At 35.5% G+C, this 22,360-nt stretch overlaps 1 protein-coding gene across 3 annotated transcripts; it reads right to left on the bottom strand.

The window, feature by feature from the left end:
- Window positions 1-139: 139 nt before the first annotated feature.
- On the bottom strand, window positions 140-18,649 carry LOC130818906 (protein RETICULATA-RELATED 1, chloroplastic-like). 3 transcript variants are annotated; one of them, XM_057685166.1, is made up of 8 exons: window positions 18,395-18,649; window positions 16,594-17,123; window positions 15,887-15,985; window positions 15,162-15,382; window positions 12,422-12,491; window positions 9,267-9,346; window positions 1,870-1,934; window positions 140-675 (listed from the first exon to the last, which is right to left on the bottom strand). In XM_057685166.1, exons 2-8 carry the CDS (start codon window positions 17,107-17,109, stop codon window positions 482-484), a joined length of 1,245 nt encoding a protein of 414 aa, XP_057541149.1. In that variant the 5' UTR covers window positions 17,110-17,123; window positions 18,395-18,649; the 3' UTR covers window positions 140-481. The 3 variants fall into 3 exon arrangements, with proteins under 3 accessions (XP_057541149.1, XP_057541151.1, XP_057541150.1); XM_057685168.1 differs by having other exon boundaries at window positions 18,400-18,553; XM_057685167.1 differs by having other exon boundaries at window positions 16,594-18,649.
- Window positions 18,650-22,360: the final 3,711 nt, after the last annotated feature.

Below are 22,360 nucleotides of genomic sequence, written 5' to 3'. Positions count from 1 at the left end.
ACAGTGAGCATAACTAATTATAAAAATAAATAATTTCTTATTTCGACGGAGGTATAGATTTGTAGTTCTTTGATTTTTAATTATAATGAATTAGAGTGAAATAACTGATTAAATCATATGCTGATGTACACTTCTAAAATATGTGAATTTGCAGACGATATTTATTATCAAGGGTCACTCACAAACAACCCTTTATATTACTAACAAGTGTATAAAAATATTAAGCTTGCAATACCCCTAAACTCTAACCTATGTAGGAGCCACTTAATAGCGTTTTTATTGCTGTTGATAAGATAAGAAAGATAAGCTAATGTAATAAGATAAAGCTAACTGTTTCAACCTTTTTTGGTTTAAAACAACATTTCTACATTGGTTCCTAGCACTGCTTCTAATTCATCCCACCAAAATTCCTATTTCTACTGTTGGACTTGATCAGCTCATAACAGTTGCATGCTCACACTTTTGAGAAAGCGCAACCATGCTATTGCACACCGCTCCATTTAGCCCAATCCACAAATTGCATACCGCCATAGATATTATTGGCAAATCGCACTCCGACAGTGAAAGCCATTGCAACAGGCGGAACCTTCTTTGCCAACGGCGATGCTTCAGCGACGCGCTCCAGTCCATTAACTATTTGATAACGTGTGTTGGAAGATACAGCTAAGAAAACACCTGTTTCAGAAAGCACGAGCAACAACCGTAAGCACAGCCAAACATTCAGGTTAACAACATGGACGAGTAATAGGAATTAAAGGTGTGCAAACTGAACGACAAGTCAGAATTCCGAATGTATTGGGTAAACAAACAGGAAATAACCAAAAGGAGCAGAAACCCTTGAGATATTTATGTTTACAATCAAGAATCAACCGAAAACAATCACTTGGTGATTACAAGGGTAAGGCTAATACATCTAACCACCCTAGACTTTGGTACCTGGCTTAGAAGAAAGGCAACTATCCTTAATCCATTAACTTCAAATCTTTTCTATATTTTTCGTTGAGCAAGGCAGTACTCTAAACCCACCACAGTACTAGTCATGAGTGGATGGTGTGAAAACGCTAAGATGCCAACTCATGATCAGATATGCAAGTTGTACTTACAAGATTTCGATACATCCCTATATGCCACCAACTCTAAAACATGTAGAGACAACTTCATATTCACTTGATAGACTTGAATGTCCAAATTTGCCTTTTCCCATGCACCAACATAAATCTCACTTAACAAAGTATAATGGGGCTAATAGTGGCTTAAAAAAGCACTGATTCAAGTCATGCATACCCTGATACGCACAAATATGATATATCCCAAAATGGTAATAAACAGATAATTGGTAACGAAAAAGATCACATTAACTAACAACTGATAGTGGATTTAGTTAACAGGTTTCACTAATTGATTGGATTGTTTGTTTAAGTGTTTGATCAAATTAACAGAAAATGCTCTTATTGTATCGAATTAAAAATGGAAGGATTTAGCCTAGTCTCCCACCCTAATCTTTATTTACCAAACACCTTCAACCGTGGATTTGACCAACAAAACCTCCAATATGATCCCAATCCTATACAATTTTTCTTAATCCTCTCTATCAAACAAGGTCAATAAGTAAGAACATAAGTCCAAGGTTGGTCTTTTGCGGAGCCTTAAAAATTTTAAAAACACTAGGCGAATCAACTAAATCCAAGCAGAAGTATTCTATTAAAGGGCAGCAGTGTGATCAAAGAAAACAAGTAGAAAGATGAATGTACAAGATTGTTAACTTCATGTGCAAGATTGTGAATGTCGAATATAAGGAAGTTCATGAACGCATGGAGTCTGTTATAACAATGAAAATTCCGCATGTTTATCGCATAAATTAAAACGTACCCCAGAGAGCAGCACTTCTTACAAGTGGAGGAACAGGTATATCCTCATCTGACTTCTTAATGTTCCTGATCAAGAAAAGCCATCGACATTAAATAATCACATTAGTGAAAGACCATGGACTTTAGAGGGAGATAGCCCAGAAGCAATGGCTCCCTTTGGAGGAGGGGGGAACAGCATAAGATTTAACAATGTCAAAGAATTCAAGTAAGAGAAAACATACTTAAACTATTTAAAAGTGCTAGATGTCTCTAATTAATATGTTGCTAATCAACCATCGAAAAAGATCGTGGATGTCGTCGGAGTGCGGTAACGGTCGCAATGTCGTGGACCCGGCACCTTGTTGTGTTACGAATTGTTTCACAGACGTCACAATATGAATTGATAACTTAAAAAATTCATTTTGTCATAGTAATTCAAGATTTCTAAAACATTTATCTAAATTAAAGCTTAAATTAGACCTTTTAGAATCTAATACACTTTTAATTAAGATGATAATGGCTAATATGTTATAAACAACTTATAATGGCGGTTACTCTATGGTTTTAAATCACTGGTTATATAACGAGGTTTCGTGGTAAAGTAATCTCAAATAATTTTATAAAGTGGCCGTTACATAACGGAATGGCTATATTTTTATTCCATGTAATCAACACAAAAGTTTGCATTTTACAATATACTTCAGGCTTGTTCTCTCCAACAGATGTGAAATGTACTAAATTGAACAAAACATGTAAGGACAAAAGTGATGGACATAAGCAAAACAAAACAGAACAGAAGTTATGTGATCTAATGTCAACAAATTATAACTTGGAAAGCATATTGGCTTTATGCATATATATCAGTTGTAACTTGTAAGAGCCTTCTCATTCATGGTTTTTTTGTTCACCAAAATGTTTTCTTTTTTTTTACTACGTAGACTCTTCACGAACGTTCCTTTCCCCTATGTTATTATATGACCCCCATCTAGAACTCTAACCTTGTCACCTAGACAAGGTTTGGTGGGAATGGATGCACACAATCTTACCTTTGTAATAATTGTAGGAAATCAGAATATATTATAGGAAATCAGAATATTTTGTATTTTAAGAATTATATTATTTAGTCTTTATTTTCCTTCCTAGATTAGAACGGTGATTAGTGATATAAACCATGCTTGTAACTCTTCAGAAAAATAATACAAACTGTATTCGGCCATAATAAAAACCCTAAACTTTTTTTCCGTTTTTCATGGTATTAGAGCCAAAGGTTAGTTTCGGGACGATACATTTCTTTCGGCAACATCATCTACCTTTTTAACCCTTACCTGCAATGGAAGACGAAACACAGAACAAAAACCAAAACAACCAGCAGCTTATCTCAGTTGCACAAATGGAACAGATGTTCCAATACTTTCAACAGCTTACCAAACAGAATAATCCCACAAGTGAACCACAATCAACTAACCTTCGAGTAGCCGAAAAATTAAAATACCAAAATTACACCAAATGGTGTAAACTCATTTAGATTGCAATCGAAGGAAGGAGACGTCTCAATCACATCATTGACGTCCCTCCGGAACCCACAGCCTCAAATTACTTACAATGGAAACAACGGGACTCGGTTGTTTTATCATGGATTATAGCCAATATCGACTCAGATCTAGTGAATCAATTTCTTGATTACACTAAGGCATGGGATCTCTGGAAAGGGATCGAGACTCTCCTGAGTAGTGGAAAGGACGAGTTACAAATATTTGACCTAAGCAGTAAAGCAGCAAGTCTCAAATAGAACAATGAATCAATTGAAGTGTATTATGGCAAACTCAATACACTGTGGAAGGAAATCGATCGTCGGATGCCAAATCCGATGAAGTGTTCTGAGGACATCACACAATTTAATTCATTTATCCAGAGACAGAGGCTCTATCAGTTCTTGGCTGGCATAAACGAAAATCTGGACAAAGAAAGGCGTGATTTGCTAAATCAAGATCCTTTACCCACAATCGAAATGGCGTACGCCATGATTCGTCGAGAACTAGCACGACGTGGTATCATGGGTACCACCTCATCACTAGGAACGAGTCCTTCAGAGACCGGCAAAGGTCTTGCCATCAAAAGCCGGTCAAAAACTTCATTCCGGCATGATAATGGAGATCGGACTCACCTTAAGTGTACTCACTGTGGAGGTACAAAGCACATAAAAGAAGGATGTTTCAAGCTAATAGGGTACCCGGAGTGGTGGGAAGAACATAAGCACCGGAGAGTCGCCACCAAGGCCACGGTTTCCCGTACCGGCGGCAAGGCTCACCTTGCTACTGAGTTTTCCGGCAACCGGCAAACACCTCAAGAGCCCACCGTCGATCTCCATAATCTGACAGGTAATGCAAGTAGTAAGGGAAAATACACCAGCAGTCATGGAAGCAAAGAAGAGTCTGGAAAGGACTCTAACAATGGCGGAAAACAGGAGGAAAGAGAGAAAGCCGAGTCAGGAGAGAGAGGGGGGGGGGGGTGGGGTATTACCAAAATTAGCTCCTTTTATAGGGACACTAATAACCCCACTCCCACCCAAATACCCGGATACCCCCACACCTCATCCCACCAAATAAATAAATCCATTCCACCTTTAAATAACAATAAGGGATTACTATGTGAGCAAAAAAATTCGACATGGATTTGATTGTGGGGCGACTGACACGATGACATATGAACCAACTGATCTCTCTTTCACACATACTCCTCGCCATAAAATTCAGACTGCCAATGGTGAATTTGTTGATATTACTAAAGCTGGACCTGTCGATATTTCCCCGTCTCTACATCTTAAAAATTGTCTTTTAATTCCTAAATTAACTCATAAACTCCCGTCTATTAGTCAGTTAACTAAGGAATTAAATTGTACTGTTCTCATGACATCTAATGGTTGTACTGTGCAGGATGCTCAAACAGGAGCGATCATTGGGCGTAGTACTGAGAGAGAAGGATTATACTATGTGGATGAGGCAGGTCACAAAGGTCATACATCGCTTGCTCGTGGATCTCCTAATCACCAACTAAGGATATGGCATAAACGTCTTGGACATCCATCAGTGTGTTATTTAAAACGTCTTTTTCCATCACTTCATAGTTGTAATAATTTTTTGAACTGTGAATCTTGTGTGTTAGCAAAAAGTCACAAACATTCGTATTCTCCTAACTTATCCCGTACTCATAAACCTTTTGTGCTATTACATTCTGATGTGTGGGGCCCAGCTCCTGTTTTCAATTCTCATGGTTTTTCATATTTTGTTCTCTTTGTTGATGATTGCACTCGTATGAGTTGGGTATATTTTTTAAAACAAAAATCTGAAGTCTTTGATGTTTTTGTTACCTTCTATAACATGATTGTTACCAGTTGCACACTCAACCTCAAATTCTCAGATCTGATAATGAGGGGGAATATGTCAATCTAAACATGAAACAATTTATTAATGATCATGGCCTTATACACCAAACTACATGTCCTGATACCCCTTAGCAGAATGGTGTCGCTGAGCGAAAAAACCGAACCCTTCTTGAAATTACTCGCTCCCTCATGTTTGAATCTCGGGTTCCTGCATCATATTGGCCAAAAGCTCTTGCCACTGCTACTTACTTAACCAATCGCCTTCCTACCAAGGCCTTACACTTCCAGACCCCTCTAGACACTCTTAAAACCCACCTTGATGTTCCCTCTTCAAATTCTCTTCCCCCTCGGGTATTTGGGTGTGTTGTGTATGTTCATCTTCCCATACGAACACGGACCAAGGTTGAACCCCGTGCTGTCAAATGTGTGTTTTTGGGATACGAAACCACCCAAAAAGGGTACAGATGCTTTGATCCCATGTCACATCGGATGTATGTGACTTTAGATTGTGAGTTCTTTGAGGACTCCTACTACTTTCCCCAGCTTCGATCTCAGGGGGAGAACCATAGTGAGGATCTAAGTTGGCTCATATTTCCTAGTAGGATAGACCCAAAAGAGCAAGTAGGTTACACCACCGACACTGCCTCTGAAATGATTGTTCATTCTTCTACTCCTCAGTTCACTCCAGCTCCTGAGCATCTTGACTCTCTTGAATCTCCTGAGGTAATTGGTAATATTTCTCATAATGTAATGATTGATAATGTTACTACTGAAGATGCAGAATCCGATGTTGAAACTAATAATGAACAAAGTACTGAGTTGTCTAACAGGTATGAGTTACCTCCGAGGATTACAAGGGGTGTTCCCCCAAAAAGATATGATCCAGATTATGAGGCAAAAAGATCTCGATACCCTGTAGACCGAAACGATGTTGAATCCTTAGCTCAGACAGCATTAGCCTTTAACACCTCTCTGTACTCCAATAAAATACCGAGAAATGTTGAAGAGGCCCTTCAGGATCTTAAGTGGAAGAAAGCAATGGAGGAGGAAATATCGGCCCTGATGAAAAATAAGACTTGGGAAAAATGTGAGCTACCTAAAGGGAAAAAGGCAGTAGGATGCAAATGGGTGTTTACTATCAAATACCATGCAGATGGAACCATTGAACGCTACAAAGCTCGGCTAGTAGCAAAGGGGTACACTCAAACATATGGTGTAGACTATTCTGAGACATTCTCACCAGTAACCAAGATTGATACTATCCGAGTTCTTTTCTCGATTGCAGCAAGTAAAGATTGACCCTTACATCAATTCGACGTGAAAAATGCATTCTTACATGGTGAACTAGAAGAAGAAGTGTACATGAAACCTCCCCCAGGGTTCTCGGAAACATACAGTCTAAGAGAAAGGTATAGACTCAAAAAGGCTCTATATGGCCTCAAGCAATCTCCTCGTGCATGGTTTGGGAGGTTTACATCTGCAATGAAGAAGTTCGGGTACAAACAGAGTAATTCAGATCATACACTATTTCTCAAGAAAAGAAAAGATGGGATTACATGCTTAATCAATTACGTGGATGATACGGTGATCACGGGTGATGATGCAGATGAGATACGGGAATTAAAGGAAAAATTGTCAGGTGAATTTGATATGAAAGACTTAGGAAGTCTAAAATACTTTCTTGGTATTGAGGTTCTACGATCAAAGAGGGGAATTTTCATTAGTCAAAGAAAGTACATCCTAGATCTCTTGGCAGAGACTAGCATGCTTGACTGCAAGCCAGCAACACACCCATCGCAGCAAAACATGGGTTACAGATAATTGAAGGGGAGAAACTGACAGATCAGGATCGTTATAGGAGATTGGCAGGGAAACTCATTTATCTTTCTCACACTAGACCTGATATCGCATATGCAGTTGGTGTCGTCAATAGATTCATGCACAAGCCACAAGTTCAACACATGACTGTCGTAATGCGAATATTGAGGTATCTGAAGAGTACAAGTAGCAGAGGACTCTTGTTTGGTAAAAATGATAATTACAGATGCAGATTGGGCTGGTGATAAAGATGACATAAAGTCAACATCAGGGTATTTCACCCTTGTCGGGGGAAATTTGGTCACTTGGAAAAGCAAGAAACAAAAAGTAGTAGCACTGTCTAGTGCAGAAGTAGAATTTCGGGGAATTGCGAAGGGTATCACCGAAGTACTGTGGATCAGGAAGCTTCTAGGAGAATTAAACTTTCCACAGAAATGGCCTTGTAATCTCTTTTGTGATAATAAAGCGGCCATCAGCATCTCTGGTAATCCAGTGCAACATGATCGCACAAAACATGTTGAAATTGATCGGCATTTCATCAAAGAGAAACTCGAGAAAGGGATCATCAATCTCCCGTTTGTTCGTTCAAAGGAACAACTTGCAGATATTCTCACCAAAGCAGTTTCTTCGGAATCATTTGACAGTGCTATATGCAAGTTAGGTCTCGCTGAACCATACGACCTAACTTGAGGGGGAGTGTAGGAAATCAGAATATTTTGTATTTTAGGAATTATATTATTTAGTCTTTATTTTCCTTCCTAGATTAGAATGGTGATTAGTGTATATAAACCATGCTTGTAACTCTTCAGAAAAATAATACAAATTGTATTCAGCCATAATCAAAACCCTAAACGTTTTTTTCCGTTTTTCACCTAACCTTGTCACCTAGACAAGGTTTGGTGGGAATGGATGCACACAATCTTACCTTTGTAATAATAAAGAAGTTGTTTTTGATTAACCAAACTGACGTAAATAAGAACTGCGTATGATTTGATGAATCATTTTACTATATTTTGTTATTATTAGAAACAAATTAATAATAAATTTTTTGCTCCATCGAGAAGGGATAAATTTGAACTTAAATTAAAAAGGAAAATGAATTCAAGGGTCATACACTTTGGCTGTTACTTTCTTTACAAATGACCCGAGGTACAATTAATTATTTCATACTCCATCTTAATCAACTTATAGTTTGTACGTCGCAACGTAAGTGTATGGGTAAAACTGCTACTTTGTTACTTTACCGAAAAGTGACCTGAGATAGAATTAATTAGTTTACACTCCATCGAAAAGGGATAACGATAGCGATTGGATTTCGCGGTCAATAAGGCCTACATTCCAATTGTAAAAAACTCCAAAAACATAACGATACAGTCGTGATGCGGTGATGCGGTGATGCGGCTTTATTTTTGCACTATGAGGGGATCTTATTTGATTTTTCTCAATGTAAATTTCATTAATGTCAACTTTTTATAAGTTTTAGGCATACGTAACTAGTTATAAGTAGGATTGAATTAATACAATGACAGGTATGAAAAATCAAATAGGACACTTAGGCTAAATAGGAGACAGTAATGAGCCTTGTTGATCATGTCATGAATTTTTCTTTGTTCATGGATGATGTATCAAATTTCTTAGATCAACCCCCAAAATTAGCTCTTCGTGAACTTTTCATTCATCTCCATGGGTGGTGAACCGGTGATGCATAATGTCCAAAAGAGTAAATTCAAACGAAAATAGTAATGAAATGTAAATAACTAAAACATAGAAGGTTTTCATGATCATCCAATCCCAAAAACAATTCATTTTTTCAGAAATGCTTCAAATATCAAATCGGATTCCATATAACTCATAGGCAGCAGCCTAACTTAGTAAATGTGTATTTTTCAACAAAAAAAAAAAATGATTCTCAATCGAATGATATTACATAGTCTCCCATAATTCTCAACTTCTAGATTATATGAAGAATTCCAAATATATGGTTAAACAAATCCTAAAGTTCTACCATGATTTATTGATCCGTATAAAGCATCTAACAATTCACTAGTATAATAGCCCATAAGGAAATACATAAATTTTCAAATGCAATCAAAGCACGCAAAAATTTAGGGATTGATGATACACTACCTTCCTAGCGTGACATGAACATGATTTGACTATGATGTCTACATGCAATAAGATTGAAAACAAAGCATATGGACAGTTTCTCAGAAGGTTACCTTTTAGCAGTCATGATCATATTTGCAATGCCTTGACCAACTATTCCACAACCAAATCCAACAGCCCCATATAATACACCCTGTATGTGGATAGTGTAATATTACAATATCAGCTCTATTTTCAACATCTCTAATCAACAACCTTAGCAACTGTAACTTTAAAAACTATTATTCAAGATCTGTAAGCAATTAACTTTAAAAACTATAAGCTCTGTTTTCAACATCTCCAATTTATCATTTTAAAATTTTGTTTGACGTCCACTCCAAATTTAAGACTAAAGAGTCCAGATTCTGAAGTCTAAACTTTGAATCAGCAAACAGTGAAGGCATCAACTCACATTAGCAATTTGCTTTTGATATAAAATTGTTAGTCTGCCTAAATGCTCACTCCCTAGGAGGATTTCATCCCCCAATTTGTTTTCTGCTTTGTTTCCATCAAATCAAAACAAAGTATTTGCTTATTGGCTGCCATAACTTGCATTAAGAATAAGGAGAAAAAAATGCGATATTAAAAATTTTACAGATGTGTTTGACAAACTAGATTCTTAAAAACGAAAAAGATATATATAGAATGGCCATGAGGGAGCAAGCCAAAACTAATAACATAGGTGTAGTGAAGTGTATTAAGGATAAGGATAAGAACATTCTAGTTCAGGACGAGAACATTAACGATGAACTATTTAATGAAGAACAAGGAAATGTTATAGGGGACGCAATAATCACTACGTTAGATGAAAATAGAGAAGTCATGCAAAGAATACAAAAATCATAGGCGGATGGGGCGTTAAAGAAAATGAAGCTAAAAAAATAGTTAAGGGAAATGGTATGCCTGATGAGATATGGAGATGCCTAGGAACAATTAGATTAACTTGGCTAACTATCTATTCGATAACAGCTGGAGGACAAACAAGATGCCCAAATGACCGAAGAAGTACTCAAGTGCCCATTTATAAGAACAAAGGAAAATATCCAAGATTGCTCCAACTATCATGAAATGAAACTAATAAGCCAAACTATGAAGTTATAGGAAAGAGTGATAGAGATACGTATGAGGAGATGAACTCCATATCATAGAACCAATTTGGATTTATGCCAGGGAGAGTTACAATGGAAGCAATTCATCTTATGTGACAAATGATGGAGTACTATAAGGCAAGAAAAAGAGACTTGCACATTGTTTTTATTGGCTTGGAAAAAGCATACAGCAAATTACAAGAAAAGTACTTTTGTGGGTAATGTCAAAGAAGGGTATTCCAAAGAAAAACATTAATATAGTGCAAGATATGTATAGAAAAGTAAAGACGAGTGTTGGGGCATGTGGAGGGGAAACATAGGATTTTCTAATCACAATTGGCCTTCATCAAGGCTCAGCCCTAAGCCTCTTTCTTTTCGTAGCAATCTCAGATGACATAACTCGATAGATACAAAGAGATGTGCCTAGGTGCATGTTTTTGCTAATGATATTGTTTTGGTAGATGAGATCAGGGAAGGGTTAAATGCTAGAGACAATAGTTGGAGTCGCGAGATTTCAGACTAAGTAGGAGCAAGACATAGTACATAGAGTGTAATTTTAGTACAAATGCGATAACGAGAGGCACTACAAAGCTAGTAAAGAAAAAAACCGCTTCAAGTAGACACTTTAAATACCTTGGGTCCATATTTCAGAATAGTGAGGAAATCCAATAAGATGTGACCCATATAATTAAGTGTGGGTGGCAAAAATAGAGAGTGATTACTAGAATACTATGTTATCGAAGTGTGCCCTTAAAGTTAATGGACAAGTATTATCGAACGACCATTAGACGGCGATACTATATGGATCAGAAATTTAGGCTTTTAGAAAAGATCATAGTCAAAATATAGAAGTAGCAGAAATGCAAATGTTTCGATGGATGAGTGGGCATACCTTGAGGGATAAACATTGAAACGAATATATAAGAATGGTTTATGAGTTAAAAATATCGAAAGATAAAAGAGAATCGTTTGAGATGGTTCGGGCATGTGCAAAGACGGAAAATTAGCCAATCGATAAGGAAAATAGAAATTTAGAGCTTTGGAGACTTAAAGAACTTCTTTGTTTTTCTTTATAGTAGTTGGTTTCCTATAAAAAAAAATAAAAAAATTAAAAAAAAAAAAGAAACACGTGTCACACTATAATTTATTATACTAGTCTATTTTAATTTTTATAAAAAAATATAGAAAAAACAAAAAATAACCTCCTCCCTCCTGACCTCTCCCTTCAACCACCTCCACCCTTCCTAGTCCTCAATGACCCCCTCTACCACCACGAGCTCTTTTCCCTCTCAAGCGACCTTCACACATCCCAGCAACCCCCTTTCAACGACTGCTTGAACCACCCGCGCATCTAAATAACATTGACACCACTAACACACACACCACTACCATTAAAAGGCGAGTCACAACTATCCTCTACATCAAAAAACCCCCACCATTATCTTCTCTCCTCCAATCCAGCTTAAGAGGTGTTTCAAGGAAGGTGGTTTTAAGGGAGGTGGGGGACCTTTGGGTGCTTAAACGGGATAGGGGAAATTCCAAGTGAGAAAATGGAGGTGAAGTGGGGTGGTGGTTTCGAGGGAAGTAGGATGGGACTCTTTCAAGTGAGTATAGCGAAGGCAGGGATGTTAGGAAAGTGAAAGTGTGGTGTGTTGAGGGTAGAAGGCTAGGTTACTATTTTTTTTTTTTCTTTTTTCTTATTCTGTTTTTACTACTTTTTCCTTTTTTAGTTTTTTTATTAAAAACAAGCTCCAATCCCAACCTGACACATGGTTTAGTAAATTTTTCTTTTTTTTATTTGTCAAATGTCGTTGCTCAATAAGTTATGAGTCATTTTGGACCTTTAAAAGAAATTGGGAATTGTGAAATAAAGGTGGGATGTTTCAAATATAAACAAAAGGTGGGATTTTTAAAAAAAAAAACCACCTAAAGGTGGGATATTTTAAAAGTAGATTTTCCTTTTTAATGTCGTTTCCAATTTTAATGGTAGTTGCTTTGGTATTGTTGTTGTAATCTTTATTGCTAGCTACTGACAATATATTTCACCGTGAACATAAATCATAAGTCAAAGGAATTTTACTATATACTACGGGACTGCATCAATTAGAGAAAAAATTTATATAATAGTGCAGCTTCAATACCTTGTAGAAGTATGCCGCAATCCTTTGTTGTATTGAAAACCTACATCCAGGTCTTTCAGCTTCAAAGACGCTGCAGTTCCAACAGAGTAAAACTTAGTTGTGGAGAAGGTTTATGGTGTATGCCAATAGAAAAGAAACATTACAAAGCTTGTTATGGCCTCAAAAATTCTGCAACTAATAATTTTAATGATGAAAATTGATTAGGGGAAGGAGGGGCAATTTTAGGAAAGACAAGGAAACCAAAGAAAATTATTTTCTTAAAATTAATTCAATTTTCTAAAGATATATCTTACTGTACACAAACTTCTAGTCCTCAATGTTAGTATCTAACCAATTCCCAACAAGGGTAAATCAAATGGTGGACCTAAGAGTAGGGAATGCTAAAATTTTTGTTGACAAAGCCATTGAAGAAACAGATTCAACAAGTAATGAGGACATGTATTTGCGTTGGACGAAGACGATGTATTGTACCATTCAGGAAAGAGCATTTCAGGAAAAGCAAACGGAGGTATGATGGTGAAAAAGAAGATAACGAGGTGGAATGGGGAAGTAACGGTCGTAATAAAGGAAAAGAAAGATTGCTATTTAGCATTAGAAAAATGTACGAGTGTGAAGAGCATTGCAGAATACAAGGAAGCTAAAACTAAGACAAAACATGCAGTACTTGAGATCATTTAGAAATGTACAAGAATGTATGCAACAATTTAAATTGGAATGAAGGGGAGAAAGATCTTTGTAGGATGGACAAAAAGGGCACAAGCAGTACGAAAAAATATTAGTAGCGTAAATTATGTCAAGAATAAATAACAGTATATTATTGTCTAACATAAAGGGATCATGGATAGATGGAAGGAGTATCTTGGCAAGTTGTTCAATTGATATCAAGGTGTCAAGTAGGAGAGAACGACGAATTTATAAGTCAAAGAAACAAACTAGAAGTAGAAGTATTTATTAAAAAAAGAAGCAAAGAAAGACAATATTCTTAATGATACTTGGATATGTTTAGGGGAAGAGAATAAATTTGTTAACCAACCTTTTTGATAAGATATGGTGATAATCACAATGCCAAAAGACTAAAGGATAAGCATTATATCACCAAGTTACAAAACAAACAAGATGCGCACCACTATTCAATCTAGTGGGAAATTAAGCTTAGGAGATGACACCATTAAGCTATGGGAAAGGATGATACAACATTGTAGGAGAAAATGAACAAGCATATCCGAAAACCAATTTGGTATTATGGCGTAATAATTTACGATGAAAGCTATCCAGCTAGTGCAGCAATATATGGGGCATTACTAAATAAACAAAGAATTTGCACATTATTTTTATTGACATCGCGAATGTGTATGACAAAAATAAAGTGTACATTGGTCGGTTATGAAAAATAAAGGTGTGCCACATAAGTATATTAATATAGACCAAGATATGTATGAGGAAGTACAAACTAATGTTAGAGCATGTGGATAAGGGACTGAAGATTTATTTATAACGATTGGTCCACATTGATGTCCTCCTTTAAAGCATTTTCCATTTGCATCGGTCCTAGATGAAACAACAAGATCTATTAAGGCAGAAGTTAAATGGTACACATTGTTCCAATGACATCGTTTTAGTGAACGAAACTAGAGACGGGGTCAATATTAAGCTGCAGAAGTGAATGGTTTAAACTAATTCGAAGTAAGACCATAATTAACATATGTGATTTTGGTTGCAATTACAAAACAGTTATGGTGATGCAATAAAGAAGGAAAGCAATCGTTTATACGCCGACCAAAACCATGTGATAACCTTTGTATTAGCCTAAAATGCGAGTTTGTTTTACGCCTCAATGATAGGTATGTAGTCATGTTTTCACTATTAGGAAGGCAAAGTACATGGAGTGTCATTGTAGCACGGAAGATAACTTGGAATGTCGCTTTAGCACAGATGATCATAACAAAAGTGTTATTAAGTTAGATACAACGGAGCTGCTACAAAATGAATGTTTCAAGTACCGTTGCTCAAATTTTTTACAAGAACAAAGATATCGATCGATATACAAAGCATAGAATTTATTGCAATTGGCACAAATGAAGAGTTATGATCATATATTATGCGATCCAGTCGTGCCACTAAGGATTGGAATATTACGAGCAGATTGTTATTAGACTAACATTACAATGTCGGGATTTCAAAAGAGATCATTCTAAGGAGGAGGAAGTGGTTGACATGGATGAGTAGATAATCTTAAAGGATACAATTTCAAATGAAGACATAAGAATTTGTCTTGGAGTTGCTAAAATTAAAGACAGAATGGGGGGAAACTGTTTAAGCTGGTTTGGTCTTGTTATAAAGACCGAAAATACATCATTTAAAAAAGTGAATTTTTGGAACTTTGAGAAGCTTAGAAGAAAAAGAGGTAGACCTGGATAACATAACACTAAAGAAATTGCAATTTGTAAGAGCATATGACAATACATAGGAATGAATAGAGGAGATCAATATATGTGGATGATCATTATAATTGCATTTTTTACTTGTAAGATAGTACCTTTTTACTAACGATCTCACATTGATTTGTTCTTATGTAGTCGGAACATAGGACCAAAACTTTAGCATTTTCCTATCAAATATACATGTTTTAGTTTGGTGAGGGAGTGGTGAAGTCAACTCTTCTTTCCCTCCTCCTTTTAACGCCTAGTGTCTCTCAAATGAAAAAAAAGTTAAAGCCTAGCTCCACAGATAGTTCCATTACCTACTAGGTAAGTTACGAGAAGCATGCTGAAAGCGTCCTAATAAGCCTCTTGATACAGTTTGTTTCCCAATACGAGTATATGGTGCTAGCATACCAACCAAGGCTATGTCAACAACCACACCAACTAGAAGATCTGCAGCATACAATTCAAATTCATTCCAGAAGTCCTTCCCCCTTTTTTGAACTTCAGCAAATGTTGCACAGCAAGAATCTATTACTATCTGCATCAAATTACACACAATGCTAAAAGAAGAAATTCTCAAACAGGAATCATCGACAAAAAGCAAAAGAAAAATTTTGTGAAACAAAGAAGATTATAGTCCAAAAATAGACTTGATGCAGCTATTATTTGAACATGAAAGTGTTAGCACTATTAAAAGTAGAGGGACAAATATTAATACGTATAAAAGGAACAAGGCCTATGGGCGGTGCTACCATACCATGTTCAATCAGTGTACCTTTTTTAACAAATAAAACCTTCTTTTGATTGCAATTCCCCTGTCCCTCCTTTGAATAAGAAGCATAGTGCAAAAAACAAGGCGGTATCACCTTATTGTGATTGCATCATAAATTTTGGGTTTATTGTGACTGAAATATAGGCCTTATTGACTGTAAAATTAAGTGATATCTATTTCGTGACCGTTACCGCAACCGTGACCAAACCATAATTCCGCACTATGATAAGAGGGCACGATTTAACTAAAACGAATCGAAATTAAGCATACCTCGGTCCCAACTTTGAATAAGAATGCAGGATCAGCTAACATCCTGTCACGGAGCATTGAACAGTGTTTCATCAGAAAGCCCAAAGGCCAGACTGATCCCTAAGTATAAAAAACAGATTTAAATTATCCTTCACTAAAAGCAATAATAAGTCACATTAGTGTCCAATTTAGCCTTAAATCAAACAACCAAAAATTAGAAAGAAATATTGAATTCAATAACATATGTGTGCAACACATCATGAACCAATTCCATCATTCACATAAAATATCATAGTAATATATAGACACATTTCACTAGAGGCATTAATCGGTTGTTTGGTAGTTGGTACTAAATAATGGCAATGGTAAACAAAGTTTACTGTAATTTTGGTGGGAATATCTCTTGACAATTCATTGGTCATACTTGTTCTACTCCAACCATATTATTTTCTTCACAAAATTAATTCCAATACATTACCACTTAGAAAGGTGCTATTAGGTGGTAGTGATAAATTGCGGAAAAAAATTTACAAGCAAAGTTTCATTACCATGGAAATGACATAGTACGTTTCATGAATTTACACTATAAGTCATTATCATGACTACCATTTGGTATTAATTATCAAATGGGCTGTTAAGTACCATTCTTCGAAAAAAGTTAACGATTTCACTCAATTATAAATCATAACAAATGGGAAACAAAAAAATAAAAGGGTTACAAAATTTACCTGCAACTCCAAATATCGCATCAATATGAGTTCTCTTATTCCTGTGGTTTTGGCTGCTTCGAGTATATCAGAAGGAAGAGTTACGCCATGTTTCTCGGTCTCTCTTATTACCTCCTCGAAGTTCAAAATAGGACCAAATTCCTTTTCATCTTCATCACCCCCTTCATAATCACCATCTCCACCACTACCACCACCACTACCACCACCACCACCACCACTATTACCGTTTTCTGGAGGAAACTTCACATTACCATCTCCTGAATCTTCCAAATCTCCATCATCGTCTGAAATGGACAATGTTCTAGTCGATTCATTGTTATAGCTTTTTACTAGAAAGGCATTACAGCGATTGGACAAGGCTAAATTAGTTACTCTTATATCAGCTTCTAATCGAGAACAGCCTACAGCTCTATATACATGCACATATGTACTATACGATTGCTTGCTCAAGTTGGATTCATTTGAAGTGGCACCATAGAAATATGACAAATGGAAGTGTGATGAATAAACTGACATAGCTCCTCAATTAACTGTCATATTAAACAATTAAAAAACATACATGTCAAAGATTTCTATAAGAAATTGCAATAATATAAATTGCAGCAAGGGAAAACAATAATTATAGATCTGAGTTTCATAGAAGTTAAGCATTAAGATAGGACAGTTACAGTACCTATGTTAGACACATAATGTTCATAAGTTCATCAATCTTAACTCTATGTTTGGAGAGTTTCGGCAAAATCATTAAGCATAAGAACAACTATCCCATAAAATATTCACGAGTTAAGTCCAAAAAATCAAAGAATTTTCAGAAAAAATGTTAATTTCTTACAATACTTCCACCATTTAAAACTAGATGCATCGTTGCAAGGTTTTTGCCATCCTGCCAAATCAAATATTCCCAACTAAAGTGCTCATTGGTTGTATTTTCGATCTATTAACACCCTCTAGCGACAGGCCATTAGTTGATCCACTCATCAATTACCAATTTTTTTTTTCTTTTTCTTTTTTTTGCAAAATCATCATCAAAAACAATTTGAAACAGGAATATACAACCAGCAATAACTTGCTACAATTACAATTCATGTCATAATATAAAGATTCCAGTTTCTAAAATCTTCAATGCTATGTTTGGGGACAATATTTCATTTGAAAATCTAGAGAATTCAAGGATATTAGTTGCTATGTTTGGATTTAAGCCAATTCCACCATTATTGCAAAAGTAGGTAAAAGAAGAGAATTTGAGAATGATTTGTCACATTCTTCATTTATGATTTCATAGTTAAATCTACAATTTAAATGAATTTTAGTTCCTTAACACAACCTTGAGCAATTTCTGTAAAAAAAGTTCTAATGACCTAATTAACTAACCAAACAAAACAATTCCCTTCAAATGACAATTATTATTCATTTTTCTCTTCACTCCACCATCCTTCCTTTCCATTGCTTTTCTACTCACAGAATCAAAAAAAGCATTAATCTTGAGGATGGATTCGTATCATAAACAAGAAAATGCGAAAGCCTCTAAATGAACTACTACAACAAAGCATTTGTTGGCAACAAAGTAATAAACAAACCCAAAAACAAATACAAAAAAGATGAAACAATTCACAATTGCAATGCATTTTAAAAACCAAATGTCTGATATTCACATGAAAGCAGAAAAAGGGAAGATAGCATAAGAAGAAATCAGCATCACACAAAACAAAGAGAATTCAAGTCAACATGCAAAATCAAACACCAATTTAACCAATGATTAAAAAATGAAATCGACAAAGAAGAAGAAAAGCGGAACGATTACAAAGCTTGGAAGGAAACTTGAATTAGTCGGTTTGAGAAAAAGCTGCTGCCTGCTAGATGGAAATTGGAAATGGCGAAGAGAATGGGACTCTACTTTTTCTGTTAGCGTACAACTTAAAACGCCTGGATCCTCAATTGGATTTCCTAATTAGAATTTTTGTTGGTAGGGAGGCTAATTCAGTTTGAATCTACCTGAACCGACCCGGTCCAAGAAATTTTTCGATTCAAATTAGAGAAAAAATATCTGATATCGAATCTGATTACATAGTTCGAATCCAACTTAGAGACGAACTTGAGTTGTACCTCAAAAAAAAAATCTGATACTCCGACCCGATTCCGACTTCGACCCTACTTCGACTCCGACTCGACCCAACTCCTATTTACTCGACCTGACATCCGACTCTGAATTAGAATTTAAGCCAATTTCTTAATTTAAAAAAATTTGAACTTCATATTAAAAATAAAATGAATATAAGTTCATTCAAACCAAATTTGCAAACTTGACATCTACTCCTATGTTTGAATAAATTGGCATCAAAGAGAAAGAAAGAGATTTTTAAGAAAAAAGTAGATATTGATAATAAATAAAGAGAGAGAATGAACTGTATAGATGAAATTAAAAGAGAATTAAAATGTACATATGGATGAGATAAAAGAAAATGGTGGATCATTTGTAATAGCCCGAATACCTTAGATACTAGGAGTATATATTTAGGGGAAAGCATAACCTAAGCTAATGGAAGACTTGGTACTTGAGCTGTTTTGGGGTAGAATCGAACACAAATTAACCCCATTAAAACAATTTAAATAAAGTCTTATTACGATCCAAGGTTTAGAAATTCTCTTATTAATACAATCCTTAAACATAAAGCAATCCTTAAACATAAAATCTTCTTCAACAAAATACTTCTATAAGTGTTTCAATGTCCTTGCAACATACTAAATTTCACGAAAACAAGACATGATTTCAAGATGAACCTATCAATCATCATATATACCTGCCAATAGTCATTGTCGCCCACCAAGTGACAGGCCACAGAAATAATAAAACAGTACACACATCAGTATAAACTGAGTATATACTTCTGATTCAAATAAAACACTTTGGTGGATTTTAAGAAAATATTTAGTTTAGAAAATATTTTTCAACAAGCCTTTCAAAAGAAAAAAACATTAAAATAATGCATCAAGGTTTTTCCAAAGAAAGAAAATAATAAAACAACAATAAAAGTTAACACTTCATCAAAGTTTAAGTTAATCAATATCTGTCAATTCTTAATATCTGTCGATTCCTGGGGTTATTATGTGAACGCACACTAGAGTGGGGAGCTTAGTTCCCAAACCTTAGGGATCATCATCCCTCCCATCAATACAAAACTTGCAAGATTTTACTCCGGACATGAAACAGTCGTATTATTAATGAGATTTCATTAGTCGTTTTTAGCGCCTAATTTTTTTTTATATATTTGTTCATTACTTATTAAATTTTAATTAGTGATGGTAGTAATTTGAAAAATTTCTATGATGATTAGAAATAAACTTGTCAACTCGTAACGTAGTTATGAAGTGTAACAAGTAACGTAAACTTTGGAGGTAAAACTTAAAGTTGAGCAACTACCCATAACATTTTGGGATAATTATAATTCTTACCCGAAAATATTATTTACCTATATTGAGAATAAATTAAATATTTCATACACATACAAGTGATTTTTAAACATGAAGTACAAGTTACATAACTTGTTACATGTACAATTTTTACCCAAACCTTAAACTATCTTAGATAAACCTTTCTTACACCATATTAGACCAAATTGAGGATAGAAATCACCTCAAATCAGCCCCAAAACAGCAGCCCCTTGCTGCCATATTACCCCTCTTTTAGCCCCAAAACCCACTTACACACTCCACCAAACTCTTTACCCAAAGCCCCTTTCACTCTTCATGATAAATCAAGACATATTTGCTGTCCAGATTTTCAGCTCCATCAACCTTCTTTCACTCTTCATTTTACTTCTAAATTCATCCATAAGCACAATAGGAGTTCAATCTTACAATTCCTAGCAAAAACACTTTCTTTTCTCATCAAATCTTCTTCAAAAATCCATCTAAAACTTCTGAAAATTTATGTTTATAAACTCAAATCTCCCATAAAAATAATCTTCATCTTAAGAGCTTTCCATAGACACCAAATTTGAAGAAATCCACCAAGTATAGAGTAAGTTATGCTCATTTCTTTATTCCACTAGTTTTTGTTAAAACTTGTTCATGTAAACATTTTTTTTTACATGAATCTTTCTATAAACTAAAATCATTATAAAATGAGTATTTTATCTCTAAACTAAGAAAATCATCACTTATAAATCTATAAAAATCGGCCATAATAGAAAGTAAGAAGATGTATTTCCACAAACATATAAATTTTGTTACTTAAAGAATTCAAGTAAAATTATGGGACTTAACTAAGTATGTTGCTCAACATAATAAGTATACTCCAAATATGTTACAATCATCACAAGTATTAGTCTAACAACTCTAACTAGGGAAAATTAAGTGCATGTTAGAAATCCAAAATTATTATTGATTTTGGATGAATGCAATATGTTTAGTTGAAGAGTTGGAGTTGAGACTTGAAGGGCAAGGACCCGAAGTTAGAACCACTTCTAAGAACGCGTAGGAGCTTATGTGGGAGCTTACGGAATAATTTATATAGGCTTAGAGTCGAGGTATGTCACATGGGGTGATTTTTAAAGGATTTAAGAACAAGTTGGGAAAGTTTGTGTATAAACTTGTTTTTAAAAAATAAAATTCCCGAAGAGAAGTTCTTAAATCTTGAAAAATGATGTCAAAATGATAAATTTGAGTATGGAATAATTTATTACATGTATTATTATTGTGGGCATCATGCATGTTGATTTTATAAATTATTGTATGTTAAAGGCATGTTTAACACTACTTTGTGAAAGTTATTGTGATGGAAATGATTATATGATTATCAATGATATCATTATGTTTATAATTAGTGAGTAGTTGTTTAGGGTTAGGGGTTGACTCATATTGTGCTAATGGATTAATTATGGTAGATGATGGGTCAATGTTGGTTTGATTGTGAACCTGGAAACTCCGCTTATTGTGTCGAGGTCACCCGGACCGCCTTTCAAGCACCAACGATAGTTGGGGTTGTGGGAGTTTTGACCTCAATAGGTAGAGTTGAGGGCAAGAGATCAACGAGAGTTGACCCTTGCGCTCAACCCATGGAATAATAGTTTTACCCTTCACCTACGAGAGTAAGGAAGGATTGACGGGTTGTTAGATTTTTGTTGTCCGTGGGTCTTGTTCTCACTCACGAGAGTGATGGGAATGGGATTCTCGGAGGCGATCCCAAGCCCGATCCAGGATCGAATCGCTCTTCGTATTTGAATCCACACCTTTGCAATCAAGCCAATGTAAACCCTGAATTCACTATATAAGGTTCCTTGCACACGAGTCAGCCCCTAACCCGATGTTTCTTTGTTAATTGCTCGGCCATAGCTTTGACCATCAATCATCTTCCAATACATGATCCCCCAACACCTAAAGAGGCCTTAGGTCTTACAACTCATCGCTCTGTGGACCGTGGACCCTGGACAGACCCCCTACTTGCCACTACACTTGTGTAGTTTTAGTTAAGGGTGTTTATAAATTTTGTTTGATTAGAGGTTTTAACGATGACACTAAAACTACCTAATATATACCCCATTCTGTAAAAAACTACCTTATATAAAAATTTTTGCAAAAAACTACCTTATATAATACAATTGTTTGCAAAACACTACCTTATAACGGATTGTGGCCTTTAACCGCTATCTTTAACCGTTGACCCGCATGTGACACGCACGTGATGCATTACTGTATTTAATTCTTCTTCATTGCAGTTCAGCTTCGAAAATCCTTTCTTTCTTCCTCCCATTTGCAGCAATAAACCCTA

This window comes from Amaranthus tricolor, chromosome 7 (assembly GCF_026212465.1).
Source record: "Amaranthus tricolor cultivar Red isolate AtriRed21 chromosome 7, ASM2621246v1, whole genome shotgun sequence".
NCBI lineage: Eukaryota > Viridiplantae > Streptophyta > Magnoliopsida > Caryophyllales > Amaranthaceae > Amaranthus > Amaranthus tricolor.
The sequence above is the reverse complement of the archived record's forward strand: the minus strand, read 5'-3'. Positions and strand labels throughout refer to the sequence as shown.